Source organism: Emydura macquarii, unplaced genomic scaffold, assembly GCF_026122565.2.
Source record: "Emydura macquarii macquarii isolate MOO-44397 ecotype Brisbane River unplaced genomic scaffold, CSIRO-AGI_Emac_v2 contig_3530, whole genome shotgun sequence".
In the NCBI taxonomy this organism is placed as follows: Eukaryota; Metazoa; Chordata; order Testudines; family Chelidae; genus Emydura; species Emydura macquarii.
Genome location: NW_027133667.1, coordinates 8209783 through 8228192, shown reverse-complemented (window position 1 = coordinate 8228192; position 18410 = coordinate 8209783). Strand labels below are relative to the sequence as shown.

General features: G+C 40.5%; 1 protein-coding gene across 4 annotated transcripts in view; it reads right to left on the bottom strand.

The window, feature by feature from the left end:
- The window catches only part of TMTC1 (transmembrane O-mannosyltransferase targeting cadherins 1), a 191137-nt gene that overhangs the window by 95958 nt on the left and 76769 nt on the right, over positions 1-18410 (bottom strand). For 3 of the 4 annotated variants that reach the window (XM_067536271.1, XM_067536272.1, XM_067536273.1), the window contains one exon: positions 7614-7803. The exons of the other annotated variant lie outside the window; for it this stretch is intronic. In XM_067536271.1, the coding sequence (XP_067392372.1) occupies positions 7614-7803 (190 nt within the window). The remainder of the gene's footprint in view (positions 1-7613; positions 7804-18410) is intronic. 4 annotated transcript variants of the gene reach the window in all.

Genomic DNA, 18410 nt, shown 5'->3' with positions numbered 1-18410 from the left:
AGAAGTACTACAGGAGACAAGGCTCTTCTTAAGCCCTGTCAAGCATTATTTGCTACAGTCATTAGCAGCTGAGTAACGGGAAAGATTGCGGCAACTGAAAAATGTGCCTGCAGATATGAAAGGTATAGTTGGAGTGGTAAATCTTATTTAGGTAGTGCAGCTTTTTCTGTCCTTGGAGGCCTAGACAGTATGCTTTCCAGAATGGGGAACGATGTTCAACGTGTGACCTGTAACAGAGTCACAGTAAGTTACAGATGCACAGGAAACAGACAACCTTCTGTGAACTCACATAATCAAGGCTACTAAAGAGTAGGAAGCAGCGTTTACTGATGCATTTTCTTGTTATACAAGGAGAGTAGCAAAGCTGAAGACAACAGAAGCAAAGGGAAAGACAAAGTAGCAGTGACACTAATTCTACTAAACAATCAAAAACTGGACAGCTGCCTTTCCAATTTGTGCAGTTTCCACTGTAAATCTCTCTCCAGTGAAATATGTGGCCCTGTTCCAAGCATGGCATATGCAAAACTAGTGAGAAGAAACCTCAGAGCTATCACTCTTATGCTCCTTCTGGGGTATAAATATAGAGCATTCATAAAATTAAATGGAACAATCAACCTTCATGTCTTAAATGTCCTCTATCAGCATTGCACATACATTGCAACAGTGTGATTACCCTAATCACAAGCATCAACAACAAATTAGTCTGGTTTAAAATTCAGTGGCAACAAAGCCATCAATCCAACACATGCATTCTGTAATTACAGTCCACATAATTTATTCTATAATCCTATGCGTGTGCGTGCCATGTGGGCATGCACTCCACCACCGCCACCACGGAAAACAAAATTCAGCATTTACTGTGCAAAAGTCTTTGACTTTGCCACAGTCATTTGCACATAAGATTTCCTATTCTTAGTACCACAGAAGAGAAAATGCTACCGGAGTGTGTTTGTGTGCTTGCACATGTGATAGAGAAGAGACGGTTACTCACTTTGTGCAGGACCTGAAATTCTTCGAGATGTGTCCCCGTGGGTGCTCCACTCTAGGTCTTGGCACGTCCTCGATCGGAGATTTTTTCACCAGCAGTGCTCGTTTGGGTTGCGTGGCGCCACCCTCTGTTCCTTTTCTACCATGAAGCCATATGTATAAACTCCGAAGTAGAGGGGAGGAGAGTGGGTAGTGGAGCACCCACAGGGACACACATATTGAAGAACCTCAGTTACTGCACAAGGTGAGTAACCTCACTTCTTCACGTAGTGTCCCTGTGGGTGCTCCACTCTAGGTGACTCTCAAGCAGTGCCCTGATTAGGAGGCGGGAGCCTCAGAGATCTTAGGTTGAATAGAAGAGAATACGGATAGTCCAATTGCTGTATCAGCCCTTGAAGCTTGGTCGATAATGTAATGCTTCGTGAACATGTGAGCCGATGCCCAGGTGGCTGCTTTACATATTTCTATAATTGGGACATTGTGCAAAAAAGCTATGGATGTGGAGACCACCTTGGTGGAATGTGTTCTGATTCGTTGCAGTGGTGATACACCTGCTTGTGCGTAACAGGAGTGAATGCATCCTGAAATCCACTTAGACACCCTTTGTTTGGAGATAGCCTTCCCTTTGGAGTGATCTGCCAGTGATATAAACAATTTGGGTGATTTCCTAAATGCCTTTGTTCTTTCTAGATAGAAAGCTATAGCTCGTCTAACGTCCAATGTGTGGAGGGTCGCTTCTTGCACACTGTTGAGAGGTTTTGGGTAAAACATAGGTAAGTGAATAGGTTGACTTATATGAAAAGATGACGCAACCTTGGGGATAAACTTGGGGTGGGGTCTAAGGGACATCTTGTCTTTGTGAAAGATTGTATACGGCGGATGTACCATGAGTGCCCCAAGTTCCCCTACCAGTTGTGCCGATGTAATGGTGACTAGAAACTACACCTTCATAGACATATATGGTAGGGAGCAGGTGCTAGCAGCTCGAAAGGTGGTTTAATGATGATTTTGAGCACTAGGTTGAGATCCCATGGTATCGTGGGAGGGCGAATGTCTGGGTATATGTTCGGCATACCTGTGATAAAACATTTCACTATAGAGTGTGTGTAAAGATTAATTTGTTGTCTATTTGTAGAAAGTGCTAATGGCTGCTAGGTGTACCTTAAGAGAACGGACCGATAGTCCGGTCTCCTTCAGGTTGAGAAGATAGTCAAGAATAGCTGGGATTTGTGCATCGATGGCGGAGATCTGTTTTGTGTGGCACTATGTGGAAAACCCGTGCCATTTTTGCAGGTAAGTCTTTCTTGTGGCAGGTTTCCTACTATTTAGCAATATGTGTTTTACTGATTCTGAACATTGTAGTTCTGTGTGTCGGAACCAATTAGGAACCAGGCTGTCAGATGTAGTTTCTTTAAGTCTGGATGAAGAATACAGCCACTGTCCTGAGATAGGAGATCGCGGAGAAGTGGAAGTGAAACAGGTTTGCATGCTGGCATTTGTATCAGGGAAGTGAACCACGTTTGCCTGGGCCACAGTGGAGCTATCAATATTACTCTTGCTTTGTCCTTGCATATTTTGTGCAGAGTTCTGGATATCAGCAGTAGGGGTGGGAAAGCATAGAATAGTTACACATTCAAGTCTAGAAGAAACGTGTCCCCCATTGATGTGTTCCCTAATCCCGCTCTTGAGCAGTAGTGACGGCATTTGCAGTTCTGTGCTGTGGCAAATAAGTCAATTTTGGGGTAACCCCATAGTTGGAATACTTTTCTCAGGACTCCCTTGTGCAACTCCCATTTGTAGTTGCTGCCAAAGTGCCTGCTTAGAATGTCTGCGGTGATGTTCTGACCCCCGGGTAAGTAGGAGGCTGATATATCCATGTTGTGGTGTATACACCAATTCCAGTTTTATTGCTTCCGTGCATTGAGAGTTGGATCGTGCCCCTCGTCGGTTGGTGTGGAACATGCATGTGATATAATCCATCATGATTTTTAAGGATTTGTTTCTTATTATAGGAAGGAAGTGGGAACACGTGTTGCGGATGACATGTAGTTCCAGTACATTTACATGGAGACTTGTTTCCTCTGTGGACCACTTGTCCTATATGGTATGTTCTTGTAGATGTGCTCCCCAGCCTAGCAGGGTATTATAGTAGCCAAAGTGACTATCTTGAATTTTTGTACCTGTATGAACTTGTTCAACCTCCTGAGGTCTAAAAATCTGTTTCCAACCTCTGTTCTTCTTTTGGGTCAGGAAATAATGAGAATAAAATCCTCTACCCTTGTGCTGAGGTGGGACATGTTGTATGACACCTGCCTGCAACAGGCAATCGACCTCCTGTTGTAATAGATGCTCGTGAGAGGGGTCCCTGAAGAGGGACGGGGAAGGAAGTTGGGTAGTAGGTTTGGAGATGAAGGGGATAGTATATCCTGAGTGGATAATCTCCAAGACTCCTTTGTGGAGATGTTTGCCCAAGCTTGATAAAACGGGCGTATTCAATGATAAAAAATAACGGTATTTGGTATCATTTCCAGCTCTGGAATTTGGGGGAGGTCGAACAGTCCCTCAACCAAAACCTCAAAATTGAGGCTTCAATGGAGCAGCCTGAGATGTTGACGGCTGCTGATTTGATTGTCTGCGTTGCTGAGGTCTTTGTCTATTACCTGATGGATCGTGTCATCTGTACTGTGATTGATGCTGATATCTGGATTTGTAAGATTGGTACCTAAATGGTTTTCTTTTTGTCGCACGTGTGTATATCCCGAGGGTACGGAGTGTGGCCCAAGAATATTTCACTGTATGCATCACTTCATCTGTTTTCTTCACCTTGTCAAATGGCAGATCTTCGATCGTGGATTGCAGCTGCTTAGGTAACTCTGCAGAATGAAGCCATGATGATCTGCGCATGACTACCGTGGCTGCATCTGTCCTGGCCATGGTATTGGCAATGTCAAGGGAGGCCTGTAATGCCATCCTAGCAACTAACTGACCCTCCTTTATACATGATTGATATTGCTCCCTTTTATCAAACATATCCCAGAGAACTAAATTTTGCCATTCTTGTGTGGTGCCAGATACGTTGCCGGAGCCAACGGTACTGGATATGTTATTGGAACCGATGCAATGGTGCTGGTGGATTTTGGCTCCGTAGTATTTGTTGGCGCCGGGGGTTTTGTCAGTGCCGAGCTAGTGGCAGGTTTCGCTGCCCTACGGGCCATTGATTTCGACAGCATTGTTTCCAAGTAGGGATGGTGAGACTTGACTCTTGGCTCCAATACGGGGCTATGAGGGTCACTTTGTAGCTCAGGAGTCATTGTACCAGAGGAATATGCGGCCTCTTTGATATTGAGTCTTTTTTCCTTAACAGGAGAGAGCCTGTGTTTTTTTCCTGTGTTTTTTTCTGGAGGGTCTCTTCCTGCTAGAGCTTTCCTGCGACAAGTGTTTACTATGTCCAGGGTCCAAAGCAGGTCCGAGAGATTTCTCCATCAGAATGAGCTTCAGGTGAAGATCCCTATCATGCCTGGCTCTGGCTTTAAGGTTTCTACAGTGAGGACATTTTAGAGAAATGTGTCCTTCACCAAGACATCTAATGCACTCTGCGTGCCCATCGGACACTGGCATCGCGTCTCCATAGGAGGTGCAGCGCTTGAAGCTGGGCGAGCCTGACATGTCGTACTGTCCTGAGGAAGGGAAAGAACTAACCTAGCCTAAGGGAAAAATAAGTATTGAGGTGTTTTTGGGTTTTTTTGTTTTTTTTTATAAATAAACTGTGGTAACTATAACTAGTGACAACTGACTAAATTTGGTTTAAAAAAAGTAAAGTTGAGAGATTCTCTATCAAGCTCTGAGGAACTGCTGGAAGCTCCGTCTTGGACCATGGATGTTTGAGAAGGAACTGAGGGTGTCAAGATTGTGCGTGCCAAAAAGGGCGCCAATGGCGCCGCGAGATGCGGATTGCACTTGCGCAACCCGGATGAGCACTGCTGGTGAAAAAAAATCTCCGATCGAGGATGCAAGGACACACCAGGACCTAGAGTGGAGCACCCACAGGGACACTACTCGAAGAAGAATAGCTTGCAGCGTTGTTGTAGACATGTTGGTCCCAAGATATTAAACAGACAAGGTGGATGAGGCAATATCTTTTATTTGGCAAACTTCTGTTGGTGAAAATGACAAAACTTTGAGCTTACAAAGAGACCTGAAGAGCTCTCTGTAAGTTTGAATGCTTGTATCTTTCACCAACAGAAATTGACCCAATAAACATATTACCTCCCCCACCTTGTCTCTCTAGACATTAATAGAGCATATATGTAATTCTTGCCTTATTAATGTTAAAACCATTCCTTAGCAAAATTGTAAACTATCACTTCTAGGTTATACTGTGTTATGGGAAGAGGAGAAAGGGCAACAGATAATTAAACTGTGAATTCATGGAATTATTTAAAAAAGAAAGCAGAACATTTGATTCAATGTGAAATAACTTGATATGCTTCATGCTAAATAGCGTAGGCAAACTAGTCAGGACAGCCTGCTATTTATCTGGTAGAACAATAGTATTTACCTTTACAAGTGAGCTGCATCATCTTAAAAAGCCACTGATTTCTCATTTAGATATGTAATTTTTTTTTTAAAAGTAGCATAATAAAAAGAAATTATGCCTGCAAGTCATGTTCTCTGTACTCCTTCCCCCTCTCTGCCTTTTTTAATAGTAACATACAAATGAAAACAGAATAATTTATTTCTACAAAATTAATATGTTCCTATTGTTTGTTCCCCACCTTAACTTTTACTGCTTGGGACATCATAATCCTCTCCACAGCAGGTAATGATGCAAATTATTGCAAAAAGCTAGTAAAAAATGGGGAAATTGTTTACCAAAAAAATCCTTTTTTCCTCACTGAACTTCAGAATATTTCAGCCCTTTCTAATGATGACTAGAACTGTGTGAAACAGTCACAATAAAACAAATTCACTTGTACCTCCGCTTAATCCAGGATTCATTACTAACTCCAAATTCAGGACAGGTTTGCTGTAAAGCCGGTAAACCTAGGCTGATTATGGTTCCATGTCAAAACCCTGACATTTATGGTTTAATATGGGTTGGACATGAAACCAGATAGTTTGGGATGCATTTTATTGTGTGTTTTGGTGTTCGTCTGAGCCAGGATCTCCAACCAAAAATGGCTTGGGAGGGAACTAACTATATGATCTCAAAGTCGCAAACAAGCAAACTCCTGGGAAATGAAATTACTGCATTGAACACAACCCTAATTTTGACAACTGGTAAAAGAAAAGAGGCTAGTGAAATCTCAAGGAAAAAAGAGTGGTGGGATTTCAGAAGTACTCAGTGTTGAGCAAATGGGAATTTTTTTACTTCAACTGGAGCAGAGCTAGATCAAAGCAGAGCTCTTTTGAAAATCCTCTGCAAAGATTCTGATTTTACATCAAAGTAGCTAGCAATAAAAAATAAGAGCAAGACAAATACAGAAGACATATGACTGTAGGCAGAACTACAGCATCTGTAAATAGAGTGGTTTTCCATATGGCATCAGCTGACCTTGAAAAGAATCCAAACTAATCACTCAACAATCCAAAAATCTTTGTCATTTTTATCCTCCTATCAAGAACACATACAGAACTTTGGGCGTGGAGGCAGTCTGAGTGTGACCTACACTTTTTGGCATAATTCAGGTATTAAAAGGCTGTCTGTTACCATAAAATGGTTTTTCAGCTTAGTTATCTATACTCCTTAGGAACTCTTAAAAATTATCAATCCCCTAGGTAATTCTTTATTCTCACCTGTAGCACAAGATATTATTTAACCAGTCATAACAGTCCCTTATTACTGGGGATGCCACTTATTTTAGACATATATTGATTCTCTGTCCCCACACAAATCCTGTATAATCTCATTTACATGTCTGCAATGCAAGTAGAGTTGTATCTGCAATACTGAGACATGAAAGTAGATTTAAATAACATTGTCTGCATTATGATTTTGGTCATGATGATCCCAAGATACTAGAGAGACAGGGATGAGGTAATATCTTTTACTGGACCAACTTCTTTTTAAACAATATGTCATTTGTGCTAAATAATGATTTCTACATCATTTTCAACTTACTACATCCCATTGTCTCCCTCTTACCGTATCCCATATTTATGTTTTAGTTGGTATAGAGGTACAGATAAAAACCATCAACTTAACCCTCAAAAGCTAGTACACCTGAAGCCAACAGCAAAGTTCCCATTGATTAACAGCAATTAGATTGGACCCTTAGGTCATGTTCAAAGCTCATGGAAATCAATGAAAGTTTTTCAATTGACTTTAATGGGCTTTGGATCATTAATAATAATTTAATACAAGATTTCTGGCTAAATTCTGGACTCAGACCGAATGAATGGGAGCTGCATGCATATATCCAATGGCAGAATTTAGTCTTGGGGATTTTCCTGTGAGAGTTATGGGGAAGTATTTTTCCTCTTACTCTCCATTCTGTTAGGGGAAAAAAAACCAACCCTCAATTCTGTTGTTTTTTATTGGTCATTTCCTCAAAGATTAGGTAACAAAAATAACAAAGAATTGATATGATTTTAGTGTACTTTTTTTGTTTGTTTGTTTTAATTACCTTGAATGCTGTTATGCAATGTAGGCTGAGTAATATCATCACCACCACCAGGAGAACTGTAGCTAAATTCCTCACATCCCATATCGACTCAATTAAAGGAATACTCCCGACCTGCCAGTCATAGCACAGAGTAATTGGTGCTAGTAGAAGCCAGGCATTGAAGGCCAGGAGGTAGGAATAAGTCAGAAATCTGTAAGATGAAATAGAAATACAATACTTAGAATGTTTCTTGATTCCATGCAAGTTTCTTCTTATGTTGAGAGCAAAGTGAGTTCACACTGATCCAAATATAGTTGTCCATTATACTGGCGACAAAATAAAAATATATGAAGACAGTAAGACACCATTTTATAAATATAAATTTCAACATGTTATTTATAAATATTATAAAACTTTAAACCAATGCTCGCTATATGAGAATTATACATCAACTTTTGAGTGACTTGACTGTTCTGCATATATTATTTGAACATTATATTTTGAGGTGATTTATTATTTTTTTACCTGCTTTAATTCTAGGTAACATTTTATTCTTACAAAAAAAGTAATCAAAAATTAAAATTACATACGTATATACAAGAGAGAGACCAACCAACCAGTCTCTTATGGTAGTATTGCATGAACCCTGCGATACAAAGCAGCCCTAATTCTGGCTAAACTAGCTATTTGAAGATTCCCCGGGTGCAGAGGAATTAATGGGCTATGTAGAGCTGCTATGGCCGCTCCTACATCAGACCCCCTGCTCCCTGGCACAAGGGGCAAGCCCAGACCAAGGTTGGAACCTGGCGATTCGGATTCCCATCATAGGGGGGCGGGGGCATGAGCAGTTGGCATGAGGGAGGCTGCAAAAGTGGAGGGGGGAGAGATACTTCTAACTTAGTTATTTGGCTTTTGTAATGCAGAGGGGATTGGAAGGTGGGGGCATGGGAAACATGCAACCCTCTGGGACATGTGAAGGCTTCCATAGATTTGAACAGGACTGTAGACTTGGCACCTACCTATTTGCAAACCTGAAAGCTGCTCCCTCAAACCACGTTTACAGAAAAGAGTTTAAATACATTTCTCTGTGAGCTGCTGAAATTGGTTCAGTGCTCACAAAACCCATTGAGGAGGAACTGTGAAATTCTTAGACTATAAAACTTTCATTGGTTTAAAAAAAGAAAAGGACAAATAATATACAGAACCAGAAAGCACAGAGACTTGCATATAAATAATAATTTATACAGGATAGCACTTGTTCATCTGTGCCTCGGTTTTTATATATCACACTCTGGTACCTCACAGATTTATTAAAGTGATTCCAAAGGACTCCCAAGAGATGTACAAACACATAAAGGATCATTTCATTCACCACTTAGTGTGAAAACAGAGTAGTTACTCAGTAGTATGCAGAACACTACCCAGTATTTAGGACACAAGATGCAAGACACTGTATCTAACAATGACTTTAGGCAGGCAGTATAGAATTACCCATATGGGAATTTGGCCAAGACACCAGAGAACAACAAACCTTATGTGAAACTTAAAAAAAAAAAAAAAAAAAAAAAAAATACCCACAAGTGGTTGGGATTTTGATTTTACTTCTCATCCAAAAGACACCATCTCAAGCCGCATACAACACCTGCCCAGCTGATCAAAACACCAGAGCTGATCAAAAAGTCATAAGGATGTTTCATGGGAAAAATTACATTTGCAGGATATTTTTTTTTGCAAAAATTTCCCCCCCAATTTTGATATATAAATAGTAAATCCCACAATTTTTAGGTTTTCCATTTGGTTTTCCCCCCTTTTCATTTTGCCATTGTAAAGGGTAAGAAAAGGAAAAAGAGAACAAGGAAGGGGAATCTTTTCCCCACATAGGAAAAAAAGTAAGAGAAATAGTTTTTCATCTAAAAAAAGTTTTGAATAAAAATTTTCAAATCAGCTCTATACTCATCATCATGTAGGGCCACTGGCTCAGTACTCCCTGTAAAGGAAGAATGCCCTTGTAAGCCAGCACAATCACTTCCCATGGCACACAGGGGTTTTTCAGAGATTCACCAGTTCACAAGGTGACATAGCTCAGCCTTGATCAGCATTTGTGTTATACAATCCCACAAGCTCGCAACATGGTATGGCATGACTGACAGTATTTCCAAATGAAAACCATTAACACATCACTCAGTAAGCAGTTTCAGGCTGTAATATTGTTACAAATGTGGCTAAGATTTTTCAAAAGCGACTAGTAATTTTGGATATCCAACTTGAAAGGTCTTAAATTTTCAGAGGATGAGTGATCTGAGTTAATCAAAAGGCCCTTAGTGCATCTTGTGTATTGGTATGTTCAATGAGCATCTCAACTGTCATCCCACATAGAAGATACATCTAATGACCACACAAGTCTGAAGCCTCATCATGCTTAGACTATTTAGCTTCAAGAGAGAGGGGGAAAGAGAGAAGACTTGATACAGACGAGCAAAACACTGAAGGGTTTAGAGGACAGACAGGTTGGTCTTCTACACCCGCTCTCCCTAATACAAAAGCTGATAAAGCTTTATGCAGCATGTAACAAACACGTGGAATTTGATATTACAGCAAATTGAGTCAGGTTAGTGTGATTTAAAAGGAATTCCAGATAGATATATAGGCAAGTGTAACAAAGCAGTAGGCTCCGCTGGAAAGTTAGGTCGGCATGATGATGAAGGGTTGTGAATGGACCTGTTTCCCTCCCCACTGGAGTGTTTTTGCATTCCTCATAAACATCAGGCACAGTTCACCTCTGGAGGCAGATTACTCAAGTAGACAGACAATTCATAGAATCATAGAAGTTGAGGGTTGGCAGGGACCTCAGGAGGTCACCTAGTCCAATCCCCTGCTCAAAGCAGTTATTACATTTAGGTATAGAAACACTCAAGTCCCTTAAATGCAGTCTGCCAACAGGAGTGAACTACTTTAAATCCTACAAAAGATGTTATGTACTATACATAATTGGCTGGTGCGTATCTCTGTACGACTGCATACAGAACCCTTGCCCATTTCGCCGGCTGTCAGTCCTGAGAGCACTCACTAAACTTACCTGAGAAAGCATGCACCACACATCTCAGACTAGCAAAACAGAAAAAACTCTGATTTTGCAGCCGGCCTTTTTGAATTGTAAAAATTCTACTAGTTATGTTTCTTACCACCAACAATTTTGAGTCTTTCAATTTTGGTAATCTTGAATGTTCTCCTATCAGCTGTGCATCTAAAAAATTTGGGAGGGAGGGGGGTTCAATTTTTCTGTCAAAATTGGAAAATGTAAACAGTTTTTGCAAAAAATGTGTTATGAAACCCTGCAGTGTATCCAGGCCTAAAAGATTTATGTTTTCCATAAATAGTAGATAGCTGTTTTATCGTCTTTACTACAGATGTGATATCTCAGACTGAGAGGAATTGTCTCTGTAAGAGCAATGTAGCATTCAAAACTTTTCTTCAATGCTTGCAGACAGACGAATGAGGTGAGAAAATTATCACAGATAGAAAGGAGTGGTTTAACGTTCTCTGTTATGTTAAGCAAACAACTTTTACAATGTATGAACCTGCACATTTTATACAAATGTAGAGACTAAATATGCTACAAGTTTTAGTTAAAATATAAATCTCTTGAACTTATTTTGATTTTTTTTTTTTTTGTTGCTTCCATTACTTAAATAGAGGGGGTGGGGAGGAGCTGCATTCAGATGCACACACGATTTCTTGTAAATCCAGCAATGCATCTCTTACCTAGAATGCTTGAGTAAAGAGAGTGTTCAATGCAGGCATAACCTTCCAAAAACATTATTTCAAAAGCTGACCTAGGATAGAAATAATTTGCAATTTTAAACAGAGATGAAACTTCATGGAATTATTCCAAGGGCTAATTACATTTTAGGGGACTAGCTATGGTCAGCAACTTAAGTATTTCCTTTTTATTAGATGACTGAAAATAAATTACATTTGAAATTAGTCATCTTTTCTGTATTACTACTCAATTCTGCTGGAATTTCAAGGAGGGGAATACAGTGCTAAAAACATTTCTCTCTGTCAAGCCTGCTGCTTTCCAGCCCAGATAACATAGGGTAACTGGTCATGGTGAGGAGACAACTGGAGGAATCTGCCTCTTAATTGGCATTACTTACTGTCAATTGACATGTCCCTCCCACCGCACCCCTACCAAGCCAGTTAACTGTGTTTGCATTACAGTGGACATTATTTTTTAATTGCACACTGAAAACATGGAAATCCAAGTTTCAGTATTTGTCCAATGTGGCTTTCCCAGTCACACAGTCTCTGATATATTCAGAAGTTGCAAGCTTTCTTTAGCTCCTAGATGTTGTCATGGTGACCCACACTTTCAAATCCTCTAGATTTATAGTCATGTGCTTCATTTGGCACAACATTTATTGCATCTGTTGCAGAAAACAGGAACATGATTCTGCTATCTGAACGGATTGCCTTTAGTGCAGAGTGTTATTTTAGGCCACTGTTTAAACCCATAAACAATATAGGACATAAATACTTGATGGATTGTCTGTTGCCGCAGGCAGTAATTGAGAATGATTAGAATGGAAGTGTCACAATCTTAGTACTGCCGACGCCAACCATACAGAAATTGTGAGTCCGCTCCCCCCACAAAATTATGAGACTAGCTAAAAACTATGAGAATTAAATATTATATAAACGTGTTCTTTTTAAATGCCTTCTGGTTTTTGAGCCTCAAGGGTTCAAGTTTTCATGCTTTTCTCTACAACGACTTTCACTTAAAAAAAAGGCAGGCTGATCTTCTTGCCTAATCACATGTTCCAGGGGCTGTGGCTTTAAGAAAAACACCAAATATCACCAGCCATGATAAAACTGGCAACATTGTAAAGAAGCTTTCTCTGCTAAAAGCCTGCTGCACTTCAGTGTTCTCCCCTCCATGTGCAAAAGGACACCCAAAGACACCCTCAGGGCTAGGCTCAGGATTTGTTCTGTTTGTAAATTATTGTTCATTTCTCCCCCTCTGACTTGGCTCCTCTCGGAAGTTTATTCAGGCATGTTTCCGAGTGGCGTTGTCCCCATCCCTGTGGCCGCCCACCATTGCATGGGGGTGCATAAGGGCCACAGGCCATCCCCTTGCCTGCAGTTGGAAAGCGCAAAGATTGCTCCCTCCAGGCACCCTCAGAGCACATCCCCACCAAAGGCCTGGGAAGAAGGCAGGGTATGACCCCCTTCTTTTTGTCACACAGGATTGTGCAGCCTATTCCCCCACTCCAGCTCCCAAACAAACTGGGACATTGTCATGTGGCACAAGTCAATCCTATGCGTGAGTTTTGTTAAGGCTCCCAGAAGCTGCTGGGCATGGGTACCTGGGAACAGAAGTATCCTTTATACCTAAATTTTAGCTCATGGGTTGGGGGAGAAATGGTCTCTTAAAGGGCACTAAAAGCAGGCAAAGTCTGGAACACAGGAAATAAATAAATGTTTTTATTTTTATATCAGCTCAGATTAACCTGGGGTCAGGGAAAGAAAAGATAAGAGGCTGTGAGGGAAGGTGTAGAAAACAGAAGCCTAGAGGAGGGTTGCTGCTATTCCAGAGAACCCTGTGGCTCATTACTCCCTTGTTTAAATAACCCATGTGCTTTGCCTGGTACTCAAGCGGGTTTTAATGCTGACAAGAATTCATTGATGTCCTTTATTAGGAGAAGAGTTTCTCACTCATGTATTAACAGCTGAACTGATTTCAGCTCTAGGCTCTTTTCACTGTTTGCAAAGCCCTAAATCAAGTGTGGATGATGAGCCACTTCATGAGGATGTTGTAAAACACATGCTGCTGCAATTATAACCAGGTGATGTTATTTAAGGGTATTGTATTTGAGTCGTATTTATTTGCATATCCACTAGGGCACATATCTCAAGCAGCTTATCAGTCCAATCATATCTTCCACAGGAATTTACTTGTATCTTGTCAACCTGAAGCATTTCCTTTAGATAATCATAACATAATATGTTCTCTCTCTACCCCATGCATTCTGTGTATGTAGAGTAAAATCACATAAAATCATATTTGTTTAAACAAGTAAAATGATCTCTCTCTCACAAAGCCCAACTTCACATCATCAGTAGGAGACCAGATCCAAACGTGAGTATACACATTAATGGAGGGGGAAAAAAGCCCTCTCAACTGCAAAAAATATAATGGCTCCATTCCCTTTTGTCATTACAGAGCTGTTACAACTGGAAAAAAAGCTGCCTATCAATATAGTGCTGGGTACACAGAGTACTGAAATACAGAGCTATACAAGCAGCTGTAGCTTGCTGAATAGTAAGATGCATCTCCCACAAGGCACGATTGTGGGGAAGGATGCTGTATAAACTATACTGATCTTTCTATTCCTTAACCTAGCAGGTCTGCTTCTGAGTCTCCTGCTAAACCTTGCTGCTAAGTAGTTGAAATATCAGATTTTTAATAACAAGGCACATTGAAATGAGACATTCAAACAGATAGATCTGCCAGTAAAAACTGAGTGGGGGTCGGGACATTGGAGGGGGGGGGGAGGAATCATCCTGATAATGTTGCAATATGAAAAACCCGAGACTGATCTTGTTCTCCCCATATCTGTAAGTCCCTGAGCGCTTTGTGTTCAAATCTGGTCCCTTTCCCTAGCTAAAGAATGGCAGCAATGGATTCCAAAGGGCACCTTCAGACAATCTAACAGGTTGGTGGCCACACACCAGGGCTTCAACCAAGGTTTGAAGTTGAGGGAAAATGGTAAGTCACCTGGGCAATGGCTGACATATAAAATCACTGCGCCCCAGGAAGTTTAAAAAAAGAGAGAGAGAAAGATCTTGGAAATCAGCTGAGATAGAAATTCTAAAATGGTTTAAAAAGTCCATCTGAACCCAGAGAAACAGTCTGATCGTTCCCCTACCCAACACCAGCAGAAAGTGGAATAAATACAAAAAAGATACTAGCTCTTTGCCTCAAAGGGTCAAGCTACTTTCTCCAACCCTGTGTTAGCAATGGATTTTAAAAATGAAATACACATGGCTGAGAGAAATAAATGTCTGATGCTAATGTTTAAACCGTGCCTCTTCTCCCAAAGCTGTCTTTGGCATCCCCGTTATTTGCATTCACAGGCTATTCTGTTTCACAAGCTGTGTTTGTAATTGGCTCCACAGCCCTATTATAAATGCCTGTTAACAACCAATATTTCAGGATAGCAACATCTACCAGGTCTGTTCATTAAACCATGTAAGATTAAGTAAGAGAAATGCTCAACTCTCTGGCATGGGGTAGACAGGCTCCTACTTCAGGAGAGACCTCTGCTTTGTAATTTTACCTTGAGGGGTTCCCCCCATCTTTTAAAAATGAAAATATATTTTAAAATTTAATGTATCGACTGGGCGGTCCCCATGTTAGCAAGCCAGAACTTCTTGCTGTCTCTATTTTCCTACCATATCCAAAAGTGAGCACCAAAATCAAAAGTCTACTGTACATATTACACTGAAATGCAGATAAAATGAAACACTGACAAAGCAGCAAGAGCTCCTAAACTCAGAAAGCATGTGCAAGATTCAGAATGCTTTGGATGGCTAATTAACAGGGTGGTACATTGCAGAGATTGATTTTAATATTGATTTACTAGCCCAGGGTCTAGTGCAAATCCCACAGGGGCTGTTGCAATTGATTTGCCTTGCCAGACCTAGCTGATGCAGTAATCTGCTTCCCTAGCAGAGGTTTGCCCCTTGAGCTCAAATAGCTGTATCCCCTTTGAAGCCCCAAACAGTCACAATTAAATGCATCACTTAGAAAACAATCATAAATCCAAATGAAGTGTAAAAAGTAAACTTTAGCAGATGAGTGTTTATTCGGGTTTCTGAATTTCCACTGTATTGAATTCTCATACCTTACTTATTGAAACACTTAACACACACAAAAAAGCCAAAGTACAAAGAGAACAGTTTGGCTACATAAAAAATGCCATCTATCAAAGCAGTCATTAGCTGTTTAAACGGTGAAGTTAAAAGACATAGTTAGGTCTCATTCACAGCCCCAACAGATGGATCTGAGGCTATCTGACAGCCAATGCCAGCAATGGTTAATACAAAGTTATACTTGAAGAGATACTTATTTTGTAAAATATTTTTATTTCTAACTTACTGGTAAGGTTGCAATCTATTATCTGTCTGTCTCTTACACCATCTGTGAGACATACTGTACATTGGCTATTTTTCCACAGTCTTAACAAGGTGTTAGTAATACAGTATGTACTCATCTTTATTCAGAGGATTCAATATTTTCCCTCAAGAACAGCAGACTAAAGAAACATTGTGCGAAACGTCTGAAGCATGACAAGCCTACTGTTGAATGCCCCTGCTAATACTCTAACTGCACTTCAATAAAATATTTACATCGAGCTTTGTAGCTCTCAGAACCTTTATAATTACATCTTTCCTCCATTTCATCCTAATCCCATTAAGCATGTTGTTACAGAGGCTCGGTTGAGGTTCACTGCGCTGTAGTTGCTTATCCATAGCAAATCTTGTGACAGCAACTTGCAGTGACTTGAACCTTGTGTTTACAGTATTAACTTTATAACCAGTGGTTCATTAGACTAGAGTTCCTTGTATGGGATACAAACAGTCATATTTCCCATCTCTAGTGAGTCTTCAAAAAGAGTAGGATTTCCTGTACCTTTTATTTTCTGCTTTGGCTGAAAGACTGACTAGATGACAGAACAGGCCTATTCTATCATTATCCCTACTAGAGGCCATTGTTAGAGCAACAGGCATCATAATGGAGTATGCTGCAGGTCTCACAGCAAATTTAAATTCTTTTGGTGCCACTAGAAAACAGTACTGCACAGCAGGGTCTGCCCATTAAAGCACTCACAGGGCTTGTCTACACAGCAAGTTACTACGTGGCAAGCCAGGGTGAGACTCTACAGCGCACCAGCTTGCTGCACAGTAACGTCCCATGTGGACAGTGATACAGTGCAGCAAAAGACCCAGAGTGTTGCTTAGAGCAGTGTTTCTCAATTGGTGTTCCGCGGAACCCTGGGGTTCCATGGGAACACTGTTAGGGTTCCAAGAGCAGCTGCTCTCCGCGCCGCCAAAAAAGGGAAGATGTCCCGGATTTTTCGGCGGAGGGTATCGAGTGTAAGTGTAATTTAATTGAGAAACGCTGACCTAGTTGTTTGTATATAATTTGCTTATGGCCCCATATGTAAAAATACTGTTAAGAGTTTGGGGGGTTCCGCAATTATTTATCGAGTTCAAAAGGGTTCCGTGGCTAAATTTAATTGAGAAACACTGGCTTAGAGTAAAAATTTTTATTGAAGATAATGTTTAAAGAAATGACCAGGTACAGAGTTTTAAAAAAGAGTGTTTCTGGACATCTGGGCATACTACTTTAAAGCACACTCCAGGATTTTCCCTGCACTGTAGCAGGCTTCACATGTCGTTAGAGGGCGGCAAGCTGGGGTGCTGTAGATTCCCACCCTGGTTTGCTGAGCAGTAGGTTACCACATAGACAAACCCATTGTGACCCATCTGACCTTTGAACTACTTGTTTGTACTCTTGCACACGCAACAGAATTGCAGCAGCTTTATTAGGAGGTTGAACACACAACTGATTCATTTATAAAAGATTTCAAATTGCCATGGATACAGGATGCATCTAGTTCTGATGGTTAAGAATTGTGGAAACCTATTTTTAACTTAGGTTAATGCACTTGCTTGTGCTGCTGAAGGCTGGAAAAGCCATACCAGTTGACACCATAAATATTAGGCTCTGGTGAAATCAGTTTATGGTCTATGTCCCGCTCTGAGTGGACTACGTTACAAAAAAGTCTAGATCTGGTCAAAAAATTTCTGATGGAAATTTTCCATTGGAAAACACTGCTTCAAAGGAATTGAATGAGAATGTGTCGATTGCATCAAAACTTGAGGTGGAAAAAGCACACCGGCTGGCTGGCACTTTGGGCTCCTGGGGTTGTGACTGATAGGCTCCCCAACCAGGCTGCCAATCTAGAAATTTTCAAAAACTTCATTTTTGTTCTTCCAAAACTTTCAAAAATTTACACCCCACAGAAATTTTTGCATTTCTGATTTAGAAGAGGAGAGAAAGGGGTGGGGGGAAAGGGAATCAAACACAACATTTTCCATGGGAATGAAATTCTGGTTCTTACACAACTCTACAAACAAAACATGTTTACAACTGGTACCCTTGTTGACAGCTACAGCATACATTAAGAACAGAACAGGCCCTTGACAATAAAAACTCTTCTGTCCTATTAAAGATAGTTACTCCAAGTCAGGGCTGACATATCAGCAGAACAGCACAGGGAAGCTCGGCCTGCCCTCTGTACCGCACCTGTCCTTCAGATAAAGAGGAGCTCAGTCTGCAGTGCTATCAATTAGTGCTTTCAGAAAAAGCTACACACACAAAAAAAAAAAAAAAAAAAAAAATCCTGTGCTATTATCAAGTAAATATTCACTCTTATCCCAAATATAAATTAGTTCTTCTTTTAAAAGCTATCCCAATCATTACAAAAATGTAAAATGTTAATTGCAAATACAATAAAACATTTTAGTCACAGAATAATAAATAACTGGCATCATACCAGGTTGGTTTATATAGCATATGACCTTACTCTTAGGACAAATACGTTAAATAGAGGAACAAACAGCGAGGTCTTTTATATTATAATATAAGAAATCTGTTACTATCAGATACTTTAAGGTAAATTCTAAACATGTATCATAGGTAACAATTTAGAACATTCCAGATTAGCTAGCATGTTCCCTGGAAGCAAT